This window comes from Eschrichtius robustus, chromosome 10, assembly GCF_028021215.1.
Source record: "Eschrichtius robustus isolate mEscRob2 chromosome 10, mEscRob2.pri, whole genome shotgun sequence".
Taxonomy (NCBI): Eukaryota; Metazoa; Chordata; class Mammalia; order Artiodactyla; family Eschrichtiidae; genus Eschrichtius; species Eschrichtius robustus.
Window position 1 is genome coordinate 19,696,526 of NC_090833.1, and position 20,371 is coordinate 19,716,896.

Sequence of the window (20,371 nt, forward strand, 5' to 3'; positions counted from 1 at the left end):
AGGTCATGCAAGATGGCTGGAAGAAACCCCAATGAGTTCTTTTTCCATGTTCTTGCACTTGTCTGCCCCCCAAATTGGCCTCTATGACATTAAACAATAGCACAGCATCCCAGATGGTCTCTGATGTTTGCAGAAGAAAGTGTTTCTTTTTCTACTAAGACCTGTGTTCAGCAGTAGTTTCTGCTGCCTAAAGCAAAATACCGTCTTGCAAATATCCTCTGCGCAGAAATAAAATGTTAGGAATGGGGATCTTAGCTCTTGGGATGCATTTATCAAGCCAATCACAATAACTATAATTAGAACACAAAGTAAGTGAAAGCTTAGCATGAAATACATTTGCAGAAAACCTGAACTGCATACAATGAAGCCCTGCCTGGTGGCATTTTGAGGTTTGCCATTAATATATTTTGGGGGTGAGGGAGATTGATTTTTTTCTTAAATACCTTTGGCTAGTTACATCAAGGCTTCAATGGCAGTTAAGAAGGAGAAGGAAAGATACACGTCATTAACTGCTGTAACAGAGCTGTCAGATGGATGTCCAAGACACTGGCTGTTTAAGACACCCTCTCAAATATGTTCACTGGGCATTAATTTAATCAAGCTCTGTTTTAGGGAAATGAAGAAGAGAATTGACAATCTGGGGAGAATAATATAACTTCAATTCCTAGCCTCAGTTCTGGGAATGCACTAAGCTAACAGGGTATAAAATCCCTCCATGTTTCCCCATTGTCCAAAAAAGAACATCCATTCCCTTCATTCTTGTGTCACCTCTTTGATTGATAAAGTCCTTACCATTTTCTCCTCCCATAAACCTGGGCTCTCTCAGCCGTTACAACACTTATCATACTGGTTTTTACCTTAATTTATGTGGTCTTTCTCCCCTGCTAGACTAACTTCCTTGAGGTAAGAGATTTCATTTTTTTAATTGGGGTCTCCAACACTCAGCACAAGATCCAGGACAGAATAGGTGATTGGAAAATGGTGAATGCAGAGTGATCAAATAAGTAAATGAATGAATGAATGCTCCATCCTTCTGGGTCCAGCTCAAACCTACTCCTTCAGGTGACACCCCATCTCTCCCTCTCCCAGATAGAAGTCAGGTGGTTCTAGAATGGCAATTCCAGAATATTTGTAGGGAAAATATGTCTTTCTATAGAAGATAGATTAGGAGAGACAATTCAGGTTGGAGGGGATGTGTGCGAGGTAGGTGTGTGTGTATGTGTGTGTGTGTGTGTGTTGGGGTCACTACTGGGCTCCTTAGAAAGTCACCTCTGAATAAAAGCACAGGCTTCCCTTAGATTGTATTGGGGGGTGATGGGGATGAGAGTCTCTAAACCAGCCTTGGAGTATCTTCCCATTTGTCTTGGTATGGGAAGGCATAGAATACTTTTTTCCCAACTCACTTCATACACATTTTTAAAAAATGTTTATTTTGAGATAATTGTAGATTCACATGCAGTTGTAAGGAATAATACAGACATCCCATATACCCTTCACCCAGTTTCCCCCAGTGTTGACAAGATCACAACCCTGATCCTGACATTGATACAATCCACCCACCTTATTCTGATATCTCCAGTTTTCTATTTTATCTGCATGTGTGTGTGTTGTGTCCACTTTATATTTGTGAAAACGTTTTTCCCACCTACTGGAGATCGGGCAGGGGTCCAGTCTGATCTATCCCTGCACTGGAGTTGGCTCCTGCAGACACCAGTATATGCTTGAAGAGATAGGTTTCTTGCACACAGTAGGTGCCCAACAATCGTGCACATAAACACATGAACTTGAATGTTAGTGTGTGCAAAAAGGGACCGCGAGCTTTCAAGGTGAAAACTGAGCCTGAAGCATTTAGTATTTTAGGGTCAAAAAGTTGGTTATTCCCCGCCCCCCGCCATTGTGAATTAGCTAGCTGGCTAGTTGCACCAAATCGATCCTGACGGACAGGCTTCCATCGCGGAAAAGCAGTTTTTGAGGTCCAGCCCCCCGGCCCGCGGCTGGAGAAGTGGGGGGACTCGCATTATTCTCCCACCCCTACCCCCACTTTCGCCCCTTTCTTCCCTGGGGTTGGACTGTTTCACCCCGTCTCCAGGCAACCGCCAGGCGCGAAGCCGGACGTCATTTCCTGAAGAGCCCGCGGGGGGAGGGAGGGGGCGGGAGAGGGGGAGGGGCAAGGGGGCGGGGCCAAGACTGGGCTGGCTAGAGCGACGGCGTCGGAACTCGCTGGAAGATCGGCCCCGGGCTGCTCAACAGTTATCAAAGTCCCGGCTCGCGGGCGCGCGGCTCCGTCTGCGCGCGGGTGGTTCGGGGGGCGCAGGGGTACCCGGGCTGCTGCCTCGCAGGGCTGCCCCGGACATGCCCCGCACCCCCTGCCGGACGCCAGTGCGGCTCCATCAGCTGCGATTCGGGGGGCTCTGGGACTAGAGCGCCCCCCACCCCAACTTATGACTTTGGGGCCCCCCAGCCCGAGAGGAACGGGCGGCCCGGCTGGGGGAGCCCCGGGAATGGTGTGACGGGGCGGTCAGCTTTGCTGGGCACCCCCCACCCCACTGCAGCCACCCGTCGTCTCTGTGCCCTCCAGAATGTAGCTGCTCTCTCCGCTTCCCCCCGGGCTCCAGCCGCAGTAGCCGCGACCTCCGGGCTCCAGCCGCCAACTCCTTGTCCCTTGGGACCCCGCCGCCGTCTCCGCCTTGCCCGGACTCCAGCCTCTGTCTCCGCGTCCTCTGGACTCCAACCTCCGTCTCTGCGCCCCGAGGACTCCAGTTTCGCGACCCCCTCCGTCTTCGCGCGCCCGGGACTCTAGCACTGGTCTCCGCGATACCCCCAGGATTCAGGCACTGTTTCCGTGCCCACCCCCCGCCCAGCCCAAGCCCAGACTCCAGCCGCCGTCTCTGCGTCTCCCCGGATCCAGCCCCTGTCTCGGCGTCCCCCCAGCTCCCAAACCCGGACTTCGGCTGCGATCTCCGCGCTCCCGGGGATCCAGCTGTCGCGCCAGTGCCAGCGAGTGCAGCGGCTGCCCCACCGCGCGCCCCGAGTCCGCCCGGCCCTCGGCGGGGACATGAACGCGCAGCTGGACGGCCTGTCGGTGAGCTCGTCCTCCACCGGCTCTTTGGGCTCCGCGGCCGGGGCGGGCGGCGGCGGCAGGGGCGCGGGGCTGCGACTGCTGTCTGCCAACGTGCGCCAGCTGCACCAGGCGCTGACGGCGCTGCTGAGCGAGGCGGAGCGGGAGCAGTTCACGCACTGTCTGAACGCCTACCACGCGCGCCGCAACGTCTTCGACCTGGTGCGCACCCTGCGCGTGCTGCTGGACAGCCCGGTCAAGCGGCGTCTGCTGCCCATGCTGCGGCTGGTCATCCCGCGCTCCGACCAGCTGCTCTTCGACCAATACACTGCCGAGGGTCTCTACCTGCCCGCCACCGCCTCCTACAGGCAACCCAGCTGGGGCGGCCCCGACGGCGCGGGGCCCGGGGAGGTGCGCCTAGTGAGCCTGCGGCGCGCCAAGGCCCACGAGGGCTTGGGCTTCAGCATCCGCGGGGGCTCGGAGCATGGCGTGGGCATCTATGTGTCGCTGGTGGAGCCAGGCTCTCTGGCCGAGAAGGAAGGGCTGCGAGTCGGGGACCAGATTCTGCGTGTCAACGACAGATCCCTGGCCCGGGTGACCCACGCTGAGGCCGTCAAGGTAGGGCTCTGGTTTGGGGATGAGTACGGGGCAGAGTGGCGAAGCTCCTCATATTGGCAGTAACTCCATGCTGTGTGTCCTTAGGCAAATCGCTTGACCTTTCTGGGTCCCATTTTTCTTAAAAGTATTTCTTTAAAACAGGAACATCTAGTTTTTTGAGCAAATAGATGGCAGGCACTTGGGATATAGGGATGGGCAAAACGGACATGGACCCTGCCTTCGTGGGGCATAAAGGCTAGTGCGTGGGAGACAGGCATTATCAAATACTTAGGCAAATGTGTGATTACAAAGTGCGAAAGGGGCTATGGGTTCTTATGAGCATTAAAAGAGAGAAGGTCTCTGCTTGGCATATAGTTAGTTATCAGTGGGTGACCTCCCCTTCCGCTGTTGTTATTCTCATTATTCTCTAGGCTTTTGCCCCTGAAAGAAAGTTTTGTTAGTGTCAGAGTGGTCCAAGGAGTCTGGTCTGGTGACCCACAGAGTTCTGGCCTGACCCTGCTGTTTATTGAACCAGGCCATGTATCTTGGGACACGTCACTTGCCCCCTCATAACCTCTGGTTCTCACTTGGACTGTAAGTGTCTCTAACGTTGTTGGGAAGGAGGCGTCTGCCTGAATGTCAAAAATAAATTCCCCACTCCCTTGAGAGTAGTTGTACTTTTTGTGTCTGTTAATTGAGAAAAATAACCTCCTGACAACTAGCTCTTAGGGATTTAATCATGCTGTTTAAAGGAATGTACATGTTTGCTGATCTCGTGGCCAGGGCTATTGCAGATCAACTGGAGTATGAGGTGGAGAGCGTTTGGTTTATGTGTGGATTCAGGGATCCCTTGCAGGGGTATACACACACACACACACACACACACACACACAAACACCCCACCACCACCACCAGCACCACCTTTGTGTGCAAGAAGTGAAGAGTTCTGGGGAAAAGGAACAGTGACACAATCTGCTTCTGCAGGGAAAATGCTAACCAGGGGATCGGGGCGGCCTGTGACCCAGCTTCTCACCACCCCACCACTCGCCCCTGCCTTGGGTCCCCTCTATGCAGGTGTTTTGGACTCCAGCGGAGGGCCTGCAGGCTGCTGGGGAACGCTTAGGCAGCAGAGGTCCCCGGGCTACTTCCTGTGTCTGTTAATGACCTGTGGCCAGGTGCATCTTGAACCCACTTCCTGACTGTTCACCTGGGGCCTGACCATCCTCTGACCTTGGCTTCCCTCATTTGCTTCCTGATCTGTCTGCCCCTCAGGGAGGCCCCTGAGGATTTTAGAAACTTCTTCACTGCTTCTGAAAAAAGACGGATGAGTTTATATTGTTCAGGGGTGCAGCAGACAAAGCTCCTTGTGGGTTTCAGGACATCCTCCTGTCTGTCTCCTCCCCCCAGCCAATCTCTTCCTGTTATCTGACATTCCACCTATTTATAAAGAAATAATCCATTAGCCTTTGACCCTAAAAGGTCTGGAGTTCCCAGATGATCCATTTATACTTGGAAGATACTTGATCCAAATGGTCATTTATAAACGTGGATTCAATTTTAGTGGCAGTTTAAAAGGACTCAGGTAGCTTAATCAAAACAAGGTGATAGACTTGAGAAAGGCCTCAGGTAACATGGACTTTCAAAACACTGAGCCTCCCTTCAGTTCCCACCCCAGACTCTGCGGCACCTCTAAGGCTTGAGCTGCTCAGTTGTGAGTTTCCGATACGCCCTCCCCCATCTCGTTGATGGCGCTCTGCATCTTCTCCCTGAACGTCCCTCGACTACGCCAAGGTGCTGCTACCCGGTGACTCAGAGCAGCCCCAGGCCTTAGCTCGTGTGTTTACTCTTGTTGCTTCCAGAGTCAGACCTGAACTCTCTTGGAATAGCTTTTGAAGCTTCCGAACTGCCCTTGCTGGGGGGGCGGGGGGCCGGGGGCGGGGTGGTGTTGATAGGAGCAGAACTGCCCTTGGATGGGTGAGAGCCAGTGCGATCCGGGCAGCTCCTTATCCCCGTCACTTTTCCTGAACAGGCTGAGGGAACACTTGCGTCTCGGGTGACCCTCTTCCTTCCGGCCAGTGCCAGACACATAACCAGCCTGGAACACACCCCTTTGGACCCTTCAGAAGCAACAGGCAAACGAGTGCTGCTGCTTTGTGTCACCTTAACTCCAGGGAGAAAGGGGGACGGACTTTCCATGGATGGAATTTAAAACGGAGGAGGCGGCACCTCATCTCTGAGGCCTCAGGAGGGCCTGGGCTTGCAGGATAGGCGGGAGTTTCAGGGACAGTTTAGAACACTTGCAGCTGTTGACACATTTCCACAAAATTAAAGGTGTTAAGTCCCTTAACTGAAAGCCCGAAGAGGCCCCGGCTTCTCTACGAGGTACAAACTGCCCTTAACCGGGATTTCTGCCCTTCCAGCCCCTCTTTATAAGCTACGGTGCAGGGATTTTAACTTCAGATTTTATTCAAATGGCACCAGTGTTTCTGCTTCTGTCCTTCTTCTGTTCCAGGATATCACGTTGCATTTAGTAGGAGACGTGTTTTCTTTTTTCTTCTTCTTCAATTTTATTTTATTCATTTGTTGATTTTTTGCTTCCTCCCACAGTTTTATTGAAGTATAGCTGGCAAGTAAAAAGTGTATGTATTTAAGGTATACAATGGGATATTTGATACACCTTTATATCGCAAAATGATTACCACAATTAAGCTAATTCACATATCCATCACTTCACAGTTACTTTATTTTCATGGTAAGAACACTTAAGATGTACTCACTTAGCAAATTTTAAGAATACAGTTCAGAATTATTAACTGTAGTCACCGTGCTGTGCATTAGATCCTTAGCACCTACTCATCTTATAACTGGAATTTTTACCAATATCTCCCCTTTCCCCCACCCCCAAACCCTGGCAACCACTATGCTACTCTCTACTTTCATGAGGTCAGTGTTTTTAGATTCCCCTTATAAGTGAGATCATACAGTATTTGTCCTTCTGTGTCTGGCTTATTTTACTTAGTATAACGTCCTCCAGGTTCATCTGTGTTGTCACAAATGGCAAGATTTCCTTTTTTAAATGGCTGAATAATATTCCATTGTATATAAATGTATGCCACCTTTACTTTCTCCCTTCATCTGTCAGTAGACACTTAGATTGTTTCCATGTTTTGGGTATTGAGGAGATATGTTTTCAATCTTGAAATCTTTATTTTTCCTCTGCAGGTAGAAAGTGGGGAAAGATCCTCTGAGCTTTTCAAAGGAGAGATTAATTGTGTGTGTATGTGTGTGTGTGTGTATAAAGAAAATTAAATTTTAGGAATCAAATTCCTTAAGAGTTGATGAATCAGAGAGGGTCACCTCCTCTCAGTGAACAGAGGAGATTGAGTATACAAGGGTTCTTCCACTTCTCTTCTGACAAATCAAGTATCCATTGTTAGGGCAAGTTCAGTGAGGATTTTATCCTCTGTCTGGTGGGGCTCCCATCCCTCTCTTGAAGCCTATTTGCTAAATCAGCAGGGACAGGTGCGGATAAGGCAAGCCATTTACTATTTGCAATTATGTTGAAACGTTTGATTTTTTAAAAGTGTATCTTGAACGAACAGGAGCCAAGCTAATAATAATAAAAAAGTAGATCTTTCAAAGATTTTCAGCCAAAAATGCTTGATAAATTGGCCAAGAAGTCCACAGGCCAGGGATGTTGCATTGGACTCTGCTGCACATTTGTTATGTGACCTTGGGCCAGTCACTGACTCTCTACGGGTCCTAGGGTGGATGAGCCAGGCAGTCTGTGATTTGCTCAGTATGTACTACACAGAGGCGTTTAGAATGTCTAATCCGGTGTTTTCTTGTTCTTTTGGAATTGATTTCGTTTATCGCAGAGTAAAGAAAGTTGGCTAACGATTGGGAGACAAGAATCTTGGCACTCTTGGGTAGCCTCCTACCAAATCAAGAAATTGATGGCTTACACACTGTGCTGACGAGAAGTTGACTGTTGTCCCTCAACCCAAGAACACTAACCCTTGTGCCATTCCAGAGTAAATGAGAAAACGACAACAGGACTGTGGCATGCCCAGCACCACCCTGGGAGCATTCAAAATCAAGTTCACTCACGCACTTGCTTTCTGAGTCCCTGATTCTTCTGGTAGCAGAATGCGGGGTATCCACGTGCCGCCGGGATGTGTGTGTATGGGAGCGTGTGTTTCATCTCGATAAAAATTAAACGGCTTCATTACAGTCTCTGAATCCCCCCAGGTGCATCCAAGGAGCATATTAGAATTTGAAACGTTACAGAAGTTTAAAACAGTGGCTGGCCCTTTCATTTAGTTAGAGTTATCACACCCTCCCTTCCTTTGCATAATAACCTGGGAAGAATCTGTCTGTATTAATATAAGTTATTGTGTTTGGTCTGGCACATTCTAAATGACACATTTGTCATCTTCCCATTGTACATGGTTGGCTGAAGCCATTACAAATTATCACCACTTCCAGCTTTGTGTCTGAAATGCAGCTCCTCCTCCCCTGTCTCATTCCTGCCTTCCAATTTGGAAACCATGGGTAATGTGTTCGTGGGGACACACAGGCTTTCCTCTGGCTCTGCACTCACACTTGGGTCCTCTGAGTCCTGCCAGCAATGACATGTTGAAAGCTCACTATTAATAAAACCATTATTGAATAGATGTTTGGTTGCTGGGCCCAGAGCGTGAGGCAGGACCTTGAGAGGGTGCATTTCTTTAATTTAGTCTTGTGTATTTATTTGGCTCAAGGTTTTAGAAAATGATGGTGCCTTTCAACTGGTTATTTGCGGTTCAAATCAAAGAAGCATTTTCTAGGGTGGAAGAGAATGCCTTTATTTGTTTTTTTCAGGATTGATATTTTTATAGTAGAAGATTCCTGCCTCCTGACTTTAAGCTGGACGGGAAAGAGATGTAGAATCACTCCAACGCTAGCCTCTTGTTTTTCCCCCTCACCCTCCCGACAAACCCAGTTGTTTATTACCTGCCGTAGATTCATCATTTAGATGGAGCTACAAAGATAAGTATGATCCTTTAACCCCCGACCAACTGGATTTTGTGCGCGGTGCTGCTTCCCACCTCCGCCTGCCTTCAGCCACAAGACACCCAGTCTGTACGCACCTGTCAAGTGCACGCAGCCCCTTGCCTGCCTGTCGGCTCGTGCTTGCCGCACATGTGCATCTCCGAGTCATAATCCCCCCGCCACCCTTCAAAGGGCTTTGCACTAAAGCAGGCATTCCTGGGGATTAGGCTCCAACTGGCTTTCCAGCAAGGTTCTTGGATGACCTGGAAGGGCAGTGTTTGGTCTCCACGGCTTAGGGACCCCGGACTAGTGCCCAGCAAGGACCAGAGAACCTGATTAGAAGGAATGACATTTCATGGCTAGAGGTAGCTGCAGGCTGCAATACAAGTCTTTCAAAACCGATTCTATTTCTTCCTTTTTTCTCTTTCTTTAAAAACCCCCAAGCAAGAATCTGATGTTAATGTTGAGCTCACACAGACTTCTAATTGCGCCCCAGGGCGGGGGCCACCTTTTCAAGATTCCTGTGCTGCAGACATTTCCATTTTACTTTTACAGCAGGGCAGGTGGAAAGGGCGCAAAGAGCAAGAATCAGCCTCTCCATTTGCTTCCCGTGCACTCGGGCATCAGCTGCAGGAGGCAGCACCATGGGGTCGGTGCACTTGTGTCTTAACCTTGCTTTCCGGAACACTACTGGGAAGAGAGGAGGCTGACTTAGTGTGTGTCTACTGTATGCTGGGTGCTTTCTCCCCGCCCAGGGAAGGCAGGGAGGTCAGGAGGGTCGTGCCCAAGGAGGTGAAATTGACTAGCCCAGGGTCACCATTGGGATTAGGAGTTAAGTAGCCCTTTTGCCTTACCTCCCCGCCTGGAACCCAGCCCTAGGGTTATGTACCTGTCCTTCTGGAAGGCAATGCCAGCCCCCTGCTGGAAGGCAGGCAGACGGCACATTTTGTGCCTGACATTCAGGGGGCCTTTTAAAAACTATCCAAAGGCTTCATTTTACTCAGTGGGGAGTCTGATGCTTACATGTCGAGAGAAAGTGGCATGTTTTAGTCCAGCCTGTCATCAGGCAGAGCCGTTTGTCCGCTGGTGCTCTAAGCAGCGCTTACCACACCCAGGCCTGTGGCTTGTACTTGGAAATCAGAGATGACCAGTATAGAGCCCGTGCCCTCAGGGAGTCATGAGGGGGACTTGGATCCATCCATGGCCACAGGTCACCAAGTGCTGTTGTTTTTTGTTTTTTAAAATTTATTTATTTATTTATTTATTTATGGCTGCATTGGGTCTTCGCTGCTGCGCGTGGGCTTTCTCTAGTTGCAGCGAGCGGGGGCTCCTCTTCGTTGCAGTCCCGGGGCTTCTCATTGCGGTGGCGTCCCGTGTTGCGGAGCATGGGCTCTAGGCGCGCGAGCTTCAGTAGTTGTGGTGCACGGGCTCAGTAGTTGTGGCTCGCGGGCTTAGTTGCTCCGCGGCATATGGGATCTTCCTGGACCAGGGATTGAACCCGTGTCCCCTGCGTTGGCAGGCGGATTCCCAACCACTGCGCCACCAGGGAAGTCCCACCGAGTGTTTTAAGTGCCATGACATCTGCATGCCTCTGCATCCCTGCCACCCTCTCCAAAGCAGCATTGCCCCCACCCCCCAACTCCTCCATCCTTGTACCCCGCTTTAATTTCCTTCAGCACACTTGTCACTACCAGAAGGACATTTTACTGTTTATCATCTGCCTTCCCCACTTTGAGTAAGCTCCATGAGAACTGAAATTTGACCTGCATTACTCACTGACACACCCCCAGCACCTCCACGGTGCCTGGCACACAGTAGGTGTTTTAATAAATAAATATTTGCTGAATGAATGGAATGATCTTACTCCCAATACAATGCTGGTGACTTCAGGATTCCTTGGTTCTTGAGTGTGATTGCTTAAGAAAGTCTGTGGGCTGCAGTGTACTGGGTGCTGGATAGAAAAATCAAGGAAAGCCATAGGCTCTACTGTGTGCTGTACCAGGAAGCTGGCTGTGTGGCTGTGGCCAGACCACGTGACATCTCTGAACCTCAGCTTCGGAACTGTGAAATGGGCAGAGCTACCTCCCACTTGCCTCCTTCCCAGGACGGCTGTAGGGATCAAATGAGTTAATAGGTATGAAACCTACTGAATAGGAAACCCTCTAATACCATTTAAGTGAAAGACCTTAAAAAAAAGTGTGGTCTGTGACGGTGGGCAATAGCTTTTTTTTTTTCTTTTTTTTAAAATAAATTTATTTTATTTACTTTTTATTTTTGGCTGCGTTGGGTCTTCATTGCTGCGTGAGGGCTTTCTCTAGTTGTGGTGAGCAGGGGCTGCTCTTCGTTGTGGTGCGCAGGCTTCTGTTGTGAAGCACAGGCTCTAGGCGCAGGGGCTTCAGTAGTTGTGGCACGTGGGCTCAGTAGTTGTGGCTCGCAGGCTCTGGAGCACAGGCTCAGTACTTGTGGCGCACGGGCTTAGTTGCTCTGCGGCATGTGGGATCTTCCCGGACCAGGGCTCGAACCCGTGTCCCCTGCATTGGCAGGCAATTCCTAACCACTGCGCCACCAGGGAAGCCCTGGGCAATAGCTTTTTCCAACGTCTGCAGCCCAAATCGACCCTAAGAGACCCCTTCAGTTACTTCATTTGTCACTTTGCTTTCAATTTAAAAATCACATTCCCAGCAGTGGGTTATTTCCACAGCCTGACTGTGTCTGAGATTCCAAAATAGAATCATTTATGCATTCTGAAGCAATCAATGAACCAATTTCGGGTGAGATATATCTTCTATATCTTTTGGCTTTTTATTATTTAAAAAAAAAAAAAAAAGAAACACTTCAGGTTTCAAGAAATCTCAACGTTTCAGGTGAAGGGCAAGTTACTACTAATCACATGTATGTTTCAAAGCTGCTTTACCTGAGAATGCATAAATGGTTTTTTTTCTTCTTTTCCAGTCCTAGCCCCTTTGCCTCCTTTCCCCTTTGAGAATTTGTGTTCCTTCTGCTAAATTGGCTGTGGTACTGCTTCAGCTGGCAGCCAGTTTCATAGTTATTTTTCCTTTCTACCTGAGTTTTCATAATATCAGCATCCTCTCAACTTTGAATGCAAAGCAAATAGATCAGCCTCCCATAAACAGGTCCCAAGCTGTCCTCTTTACGGTACTTTTAAGCTGCAGGCTACAGGGAAGAACACAGTAAAGTGACATCAGAAGTGTGTTTCCAGACACCCAGGTGTTGGGGCCTTAAAAGTGGTGATTCACAAATTAACAAGCCCCCCCCCCAGACAAGTCTTAACCACTCTGAGGTTTGGGAAGCACATCTTTCTTTTGGATTCCACCCCTTCCCCCCATCCCACCCCCATTTATATCCACATAAAGACTTGATCAGAAAGGTGGATCGAGCCTGTCCCCATCCTTAGCTGTTTCGGAGCACAATTCCAGATGTGCAAGGTCAGCTGATATATTGGAAAATCAAGGGAAGGGAGGTCTGTACCCAAGAGGTAACTTTTGGAGATGGACCTGGGTTCATCTGACAGTGTACTTGGCTGTGACCTTGAGCAACTCCCTTTGCCTCTCTGTGACTCAGACTCCCGCACTGGTGAGCCTGGTTCCCTGTCCTTACAAACAGGTCACTGATGCCGTTGCACATCAAAAGTTTGAGAAATAAGGATGTAGAGGTCCCACTGAAAGGATTGAAATGAAAAATGCTATCGACTGAATTTGCCTGGCTTTGAAAGTTTTCCGTTGTGCCTGTTGAAAAACAAAGAAAAAATGTATTTTGGAAGAAAACTCTGGAACTTGGGGCTTTCGTGATCCATTGTAGATATTTGAATTGCACAGTCATTTACTAAATGTAATCAATATTCCCACATAGACAGAGTTTCTTTAAAAATGTAATTGCTCCTATCTGGATGTTGGCATCTGCATTTTCATTTTACAGCAGTAATCAAGCCCAGGGATTGAATGGAATTGTATGCCCCGACCTCCCTTAAAAATGTCGGGAGGCAAGATAGATGCATGGCCCAGAGGCCAGCGTGTGACAGCCTTGTCCCCCGATCAGCTGCATGCCCAACCTTGTTCCCCAGCGTCCTTCCCTGTTGGGCGCCCCAGGGGCCCTGACGAGGAGGCAGAGGAGTTAGCTGTTTCCAGAACCCACTTAAGCAATTAATGCAGGTGAAAGTGGTGATTTGACAACATGGGCATCCGCACTTTAAAAAAAAACCCTGTAATTTATTTGAACCACTTCTGCAATGGTGTTCTAGGCTTCATTAAGAGGTTTCTGATTAAGAAAAGAAAAGAATAGAAAAGTGGTCCAGCTATCAGAAATTAACCTCCCATGTAGGCAGGGAAGCTTCACTCAGAAGTCCTTGGGGAGGGGTTTTCCTTCTGCCATTTCCATCCTCCTGGCCCCAGATGGAGGGTGTGGTGTCCTTTGGTGTGTCTGGACCGAGCATGACCTTTATGCTTTTCTTCATCTCTCTTCCGCCTCCCTCTTCTTTCTTCTTGGGTTCCCCAGACCTCTCCCAGATTTTCCCCAACTCTCCTGAACCCTCTCCCCCTTCCAAGAGTCCTTCCAAATCCTGAGATTTTTAAGTCTGCTGGGCACGTCAGGATGTTCAGATCGCCCACAGATTCCTTCCCCTCTTCCCCCAAATGTCTGTCTCTTCACCCATCTCCTAGCACTGTGGTCTCTGAACAGGATCTGTCCTCCCTTTAGTTTATTTATTTATTTTTATTTATAGTTTCAGTTCTTCTCTAGTATTAACAACAACTTTATTTGCCCTGGAAGCCCTGGCTCATCTCTGACCCTCTGATGGCACCTCTCCACTCACCTGCAAATCGTGGACATTTCCCAAGTTAGTAACTTGACCTGCTCCTCTTCTGCATGGTCCCCGTTGGGGATCGCACCGGCGCTGGCGGGGTTAGACTCTCTGGGGCTGACCTCTCCCCAGCGGGTCTCAAACCACTCCTCCCCCACCATCGCCACTGCCGGGCCTCAGAGGCCTCCTTGCTGTCGGTCTGTCTCCCATCTTGCTCACCTGCCACCCAGTCCATTCTGCACCCTGGAAGCAGGGTGAACTTTCTAAACTTGGGTCTGATCCGGCCATGCCCTGCCTAGTGCCTCGCACCGGAGCTGGGAGCCCGTGGGGCAGAGGCCGAGCCCCTCACCCTGATGTTCGGGCTGCCCATGATCCGATCCCTTTGTACCCACAGCCAGTCCTTTTCTCCGGCTGTTCCCAAGTGCAGTTCACAGTTGGCCAGACAAGCAGCACGCCCTCCTCTGAAACACGGCTTTGTTTCTCTCCACCCGTTGACATCCGCGGCCCCAGTGCATCCTCCCAGCAGCCCTGCCGCCCACATGCAGCTGCCCCATCCGCGAGAAACCTTCCCTTCTCCCCTCCCCTTCCTCCGGGTAGTGGCCTCCTTCACTCTGTTGTGACACAGGGTATATACTTCCTAGTGTTTTCTTGTGTTGCTCTGCGGACAATAATAACCTTTGCATATATAAGTTCACTTAAACATCACGACAGCCCTGTCAGGTAGGTACCCCGTGTATTTGCTTCATTTTGCAAAACTACAAAGAATTTGTCACTTGCCTGTTGTCACAAAGATGGAAAGTGGCAGAGTCAGGATTTAAACCCAGATTTTGTTGACTTGAGGGAATGTATCCATCACCCCAGCACCGGAAAGAGGCAACATCCTTCTGTGCTTGAACCTGGGCTCTAGAGCCAGACGCTCTGGGTTTGAAGCCCAGCTCTGCCACTTTGTACTGTAGGGCCTTGAACAAGCTTCTTAACCTCTCTGATTCTTAGATTCCTCTTCAATAAAATTGTGATGGGAATAATAGTCAAAGTTATTGGCAAGCAATTTTACACATTTTATTTTTAAAAGCCCAAACAGACTCCTGTATTCCTCACGTTTCCTATGAACCGAACAAAATGGTCTTTGATTTACCCAGTCTGCAATGGCTACCAGTCTTTTACACAAGGCCGAGGAGACTCTGTCCTCATCCTGCCCAGATGGCAGACAGCAAGACAGATTCAAGCCTCCACCATCCAGTGAGATGATTTCGTAAGTTACAGGTTTATCCTAATGGGGGTTGAGTTGAGGTCACAGTTATCTAGTTAGGGAATTTCCACAGACCGCACAAAATAAAATCCTGACAAAGGTCAGGACATGGTGAGAGAGATAAGAGAGGGGGACAAGGAAAGGAGGCAAGGAGTGCCCACTGCCACCTCTGTGCCTAAGGTTTAGTCAATGACATGCATAGAGCTTTCCCAGGAAGGGGCAGGGCGGCTGCGGCTGTGGCCTGGGTGGTCTGGTTCCTCATGGCTTTTCCTGCCAAATGGAAAAAATTGGGGAAGAAGCATACATTTACTGAACCCCAGGTCTGGCCAGCACCGTGGCTTACACCCCGCTTCTCAGAAGCTGTCGAGAGCAGCGGCCAAGAGCAATGCTTTGGAGGCAGAAAGAGCTGGGTTCAAATCGGGTCTTGCGACCTCCCATCTGTGTGCAGGTGACTGGTCACTTCCTCTCCCAGATGCTCGGTTTCCTCTCCCCGGGGACTGTGTGAAGAGTCGGTGTGTGAAGCCCGAGCAGAGTTCCTGGTGGCACACAGAGGACCCTCCACGTGGCCATATTTATGAGTGTGCTCAGTATTGTAGGCTTGTAAGCATCTTGTGTGTTACGTATTTTATACGAAGTAGAACATCACCTGGTAGGAAAACAGACCCAACACAGTGGAGTGAACATAGTGGGTAATCATTCAATGTTCAAATTAATAGATGTGCCCAGTGCTTCAATACATTACCTGCAATGCCATCAATATCCCTATTTTAGGGACTTCCCTGGTAGCGCAGTGGTTGAGAATCCACCTACCAATGCAGGGGACACGGGTTCGAGCCCTGGTCTGGGAAGATCCCACATGCTGCGGAGCAACTAGGCCCGTGAGCCACAGCTGCTGAGCCTGCGCGTCTGCAGCCTGTGCTCCGCAACAGGAGAGGCCGCGATGGTGAGAGGCCTGCGCACCGCGATGAAGAGTGGCCCCTGCTCGCCGTAACTAGAGAAAGCCCTAGCACAGAAACGAAGACCCAACATAGCAATCAATCAATCAATCAATCAATAAAAATAAATAAATCTTTAAAAAATAAAAAAATAAAATAAAATGTGTGTGTGTGTGTGTGTGAATGACCTAAGAGATATGGGTTCAATTTAGAAAACTTAGAGACCCCAGAAAAACACAAAGGAAAAAAACCCCCAGATCTTGATAATCCCCTCCACCCAGAAACAGTCACTGTGGACAATTTGATTCCTGTCTGTTCAGTCCCCTGTGTGCCTATGTGTGTAAATTTGCACTGGGAACCCTCTATAAAACGGCCACCCTGAACGTAGTAGTCATGGATCCTGCCTTTTTCACCAGACAATGTATCAGGACTATTTTCCCACCTTGATAAATGTTTCTCGAAAATGATTTTTAATGATTGCATAATATATCATAGCAAAGGGGTACATGGTTTATTTAACTAATTTCTCCTTGTTGGACTGTTTTTTTAAAAAAAATCCATATTTCTGCTTTAAACATCCTTGCACATTAATCCTTAAGCACATCTCTAATAATTCTTTGGACTGTCTCTCTAGAGGTGGCATTGGCTCAGGGGATAGGCAGATTTTTTTTAAAAATTATTTTATTTATTTATTTATTTTTGGCTGCGTTGGGTCTTCGTTGCTGCACTTGGGCTTTTCTGTAGTTGCGGCGAGCGGGGGCTACTCTTCGTTGGGGTGCGCGGGCTTCTCATTGTGGTGGCTTCTCTTGTTGCAGAGCACGGGCTCTAGGCACGTGGGCTTCAGTAGTTGTGGCTCATGGGCCCTAGAGCGCAGGCTCAGTAGTTGTGGCATACGAGCTTAGTTGCTCCACGGCACATGGGATCTTCCCGGACCAGGGCATGAACCTGTGTCCCCTGCACTGGCAGGCGGATTCTTAACCATTGTGCCACCAGGGAAGCCCGGATAGGCAGATTTTTAAGGCTTGGGTAGATGTTGCCAAAGTGCTCTTGGGAAAGAGTTTGTTTTTATTACAGTCCCTCCTCCCAACATTAGCAGTGTATGAGACGCCTCATTTTTCCCCAGCCTTGCCAACACTGGATATTGTATTTCTTTTCCATTTTTGACAATCTGATCGACAAAATGTATCCTACTCTGATTTGCATAATTTAAATAGTGAAGTTGAACTGCTTTGCATGTTTATTGTTTGTATAGCTGTATATACATATATATGGTGTATAGAATATATCATATATACATATATAGATATATAATACATATATAAAACATTTATTTGGTGTATAACTTTTTGGTGTTCTTTGCCCATTGAATCACAAGAATTTGACATCTCCATGTCATCAAATCTATCAGCCTTTTTCTTTATCATATCTCCTGGGTAGATTGTTAGGAGGTGGTTGATTCATCCACCTTGAATTCAGATTCTTCAGTCTAAGGGTGAATTAAATTGGAAGCCCATCCCCGTGTTAACTGAGAATGCACAGAAAGTGATGACGGACGGGAATGTGGAGAGTCAGCAAGGAGAATGCTCCCCATCCACGTATCTACTCGTGCACTGAGAAAATGATATTGATGTAAACTGATTTTCCTGATGGATGGATGCGCTATGGACATTGATTCTAGACAGCAAAGCAGTCCATTGCAAACCCATCGAGGCACATCTGGTGACTATATTTATGACTCCTAGAATCTTGTTAGTTCCTCCTTAAAGGAAAAAAGAAAAGAATATAGAGACAAAATGTAAAAGAACATTGTAAAGCAATTTACTTAAATTATAAGAGACTAAAAGCCAGGCTTAGTGGATAATTGAAGAATTGCATTAAAAAGGAATCAATATCTTTCTGGAATCACTCTGTCCTCATCTTGTGAATTGTTTTGCAAAGGGAGGGTCACTCTGTCACTATCTTGTAAATTTCTCATGGCATTATCGCCAAGGACAACATTTTTTTCCCTCTCTTTGATCCTTCATGTTTTTCCTTTTCCCCCAGCCTTAGTTCGCTAAGACATTTAGGGGCAAAGATACTGGAGAGCAGGGGTTTTGAAATTTCAGGTCCCCGTTCCAGCCTCTGGGATCCTGGCATTCCCAGCACTGGAGCAAAGGTTTCCTTCTGCATCTTCACACTGAGCCTTTGGAGAATGTCAAACTCATAAAGAAAAGAGAATGAGGGGAATGCACAGTTGATTTTTGAAAATCTACTTAGTAAGTCCCCAATTAAAGGCAAGTGTAAACATCATTAAGAAAACTGAAAAGGAGAAAAGAAGATGCAGATATTCCCACCCTCCTTAACTAGTCATCACTTCTCTGCCATCTCCCCTGGCCTTTATCTCTATGTATTCACATTTCCTCAGTGGTTTAATTACCTTCCTCCTTTCATTTTTGCTTCATACATATGTTGTCATGGTGCTTCCTGACCCTTATGTGGAGCTGCATTTCTGGGAGGGGGTCTTGGATGGGCTCACACAGCTGCTCTGCAGTCCACTTGATTTTCCCTGGGGTGCACCAGCTCAAGGAGGTGAAGTGGCCTCAAAGAGCCAGAACTGATGGCCCATGTCATGACACAGCTTTGCCCAGATCCTGGCCCCCTGATGGGCATACAGACGTCAGGTACGCTGCAATTAAGCTGCCCTTCTTGGAGATACCGTTAATTCTTACCACACTACTGCCCGCTGATGTCAACATTCCACAAGAAGATAGACTGATAATGTTTGGACTTTTGTTTGTAAATGACATGCATTCTTAGACCAAAGTCAGCAGCAGCAAAGTATTTCTGGGAAGTGGAAGAAGAGAGGTAAGATGAGAAAACAGAGTTACTGCCCAAGTGTCTGTGAAAAATATCTCTGCTTCCAGCTGCATATAGAAGATGTCTAATCCTTGAGATGTCCTTCAGCATTCATTCATACACTTGGCAGTTGTTTTACTGAACACCTTCTATGTGACTGGTGTGATTTAACACCGTCTTTAAACTCTACCTATCCCATGTACTTATTTGTTAATATATTTGTAATTAATATTACTTCCTACTTCAAAAATAACTGAGTGACTTAACCTAAAAAGCATATCGTGAAAGAGGCACGTGAAAGAGGGATCAGAAACCATATTGAAAAATGTATTGTGTGTGTGTATGTGTGTGCGTGCGTGCGCGCACGCGCACATGTGTTCACGCACCCAGGCATGTGTGAGGTGGTGCCTTTATAGGAATGATATTTCATATTCAAATGGAATTCTGAGCTTCCTAGCAGCCAAGGCAAAAAGAGAAATTAATACATTTTCTTTAGATTCTATAGAGAACTCATTGGTACTTCAGGAGAGGTAAAATTCCTCATTGGCAGTCAATTTCAAGAGGAAGGAGGTCAATTTCAGGAGGAAGGCAATTTCAATTGCATTTTTCATTGTCTCTCGTTTTATGTGGAATCACCCACAATCTCCTATCTTTCATATTTATTGATACATCTGTGACCAAACCAGAAGAATTTCCTGTCTTCTCCGTCTATTGAGAAAGATGTGGATAAAATAATCACTTATATAAGTGAGTACGCTGAGGTATGTACTTTCAGGGACGGGGAGCAGTACGTGCAAATAGCTTGGGGCACTTGATACTATAAGGAAGGCTAGGTGGCAAGGCAGGAGATGAGGCTGGCCGGGCAGCAGGGCCAGCTGTGCAGGCCTGAGAGGCACTGGGAGAGTTTGGGGCGGGGCAGGGCAGGGAGTGGTCCACTTGCATTTTAAAAGGATGTCCGGACACCCTGCAGAGACTAATTTTGAAGGCTGAGAGAGGAGGCTGGAAAGCTGTTGCAGTCAGTGGTCCTGTAAGAGGTAATAATTAACACAGGCAAAAATGTGGTGCAGAGGAAGGAGCTCTGAAGACAGAGTGTTAATTAGGGCTTTACTTTCTCATGACATTAAAATATGCCACAGGGGCAGAGAGTCCACACACCAGTTTCTGTCCTCCCTCAAAGTGGAGCTAATGGGGAGGGTCTTCCCAGTGCCTATGGCTGCACCTGGGACCAGTTCAGGGTTCAAGAGTACAAGGCCTCTCATTTATTTACAGCCTGTAAGTCCACGCTCCCTTTTCAGATCCTCTCCTTGTCCATCTTGTGAGGCCAAGACGTAGGATAGGCCTTGTGTTATTTGAACCTTCTTGAACTACTGGTAAGAGATGTATGAGTCTGGAGAATCCAAGATTCAAGTCCAAGCCCAGCCTCTTATCCTCTGTGTGACCTTACATAAGACACTTCAGCACTCAGATGTTCTTTCTTCATATGTGCAGTGGGAAGAATAAAACGCGTGATCATTGCAGTAATTTTGCTGTTACCAATAATATTAACCACCATTTGCTGGGCACCTGCTATATGCCATGCCCAGTGCAAGATGCTTTGTGTACATTATCTTGTCTGTCCTCATTTTGTCCACACAGCTCCATAAGGGTAGGCATTAGTAGCCCCATTTAACAGGTGAGAAAACTGAGGCTTGGAGGGCTTAAGGAACTTGCCTGAACTCTCATAGCTAGGAAGACGTGGAACTATGTCTGGGAATGGTTTTCTAGTGAGTATACCTTTTACTGAAAAACTCTTGAGGGGTCCTCCTCCTCAGCCACCTTTTTATTTTGATGCTTTATAATACTTTGGT

At 48.0% G+C, this 20,371-nt stretch overlaps 1 protein-coding gene across 3 annotated transcripts in view; it reads left to right on the forward strand.

The window, feature by feature from the left end:
* Positions 1–3,018: 3,018 nt before the first annotated feature.
* The window catches only part of WHRN (whirlin), an 87,819-nt gene continuing 70,466 nt past the window's right edge, over positions 3,019–20,371 (forward strand). For all 3 annotated transcript variants that reach the window (XM_068552612.1, XM_068552613.1, XM_068552614.1), the window contains exon 1: positions 3,019–3,676. In XM_068552612.1, coding sequence (XP_068408713.1) covers positions 3,056–3,676 — 621 coding nt within the window. In that variant the 5' untranslated portion in view covers positions 3,019–3,055. The remainder of the gene's footprint in view (positions 3,677–20,371) is intronic.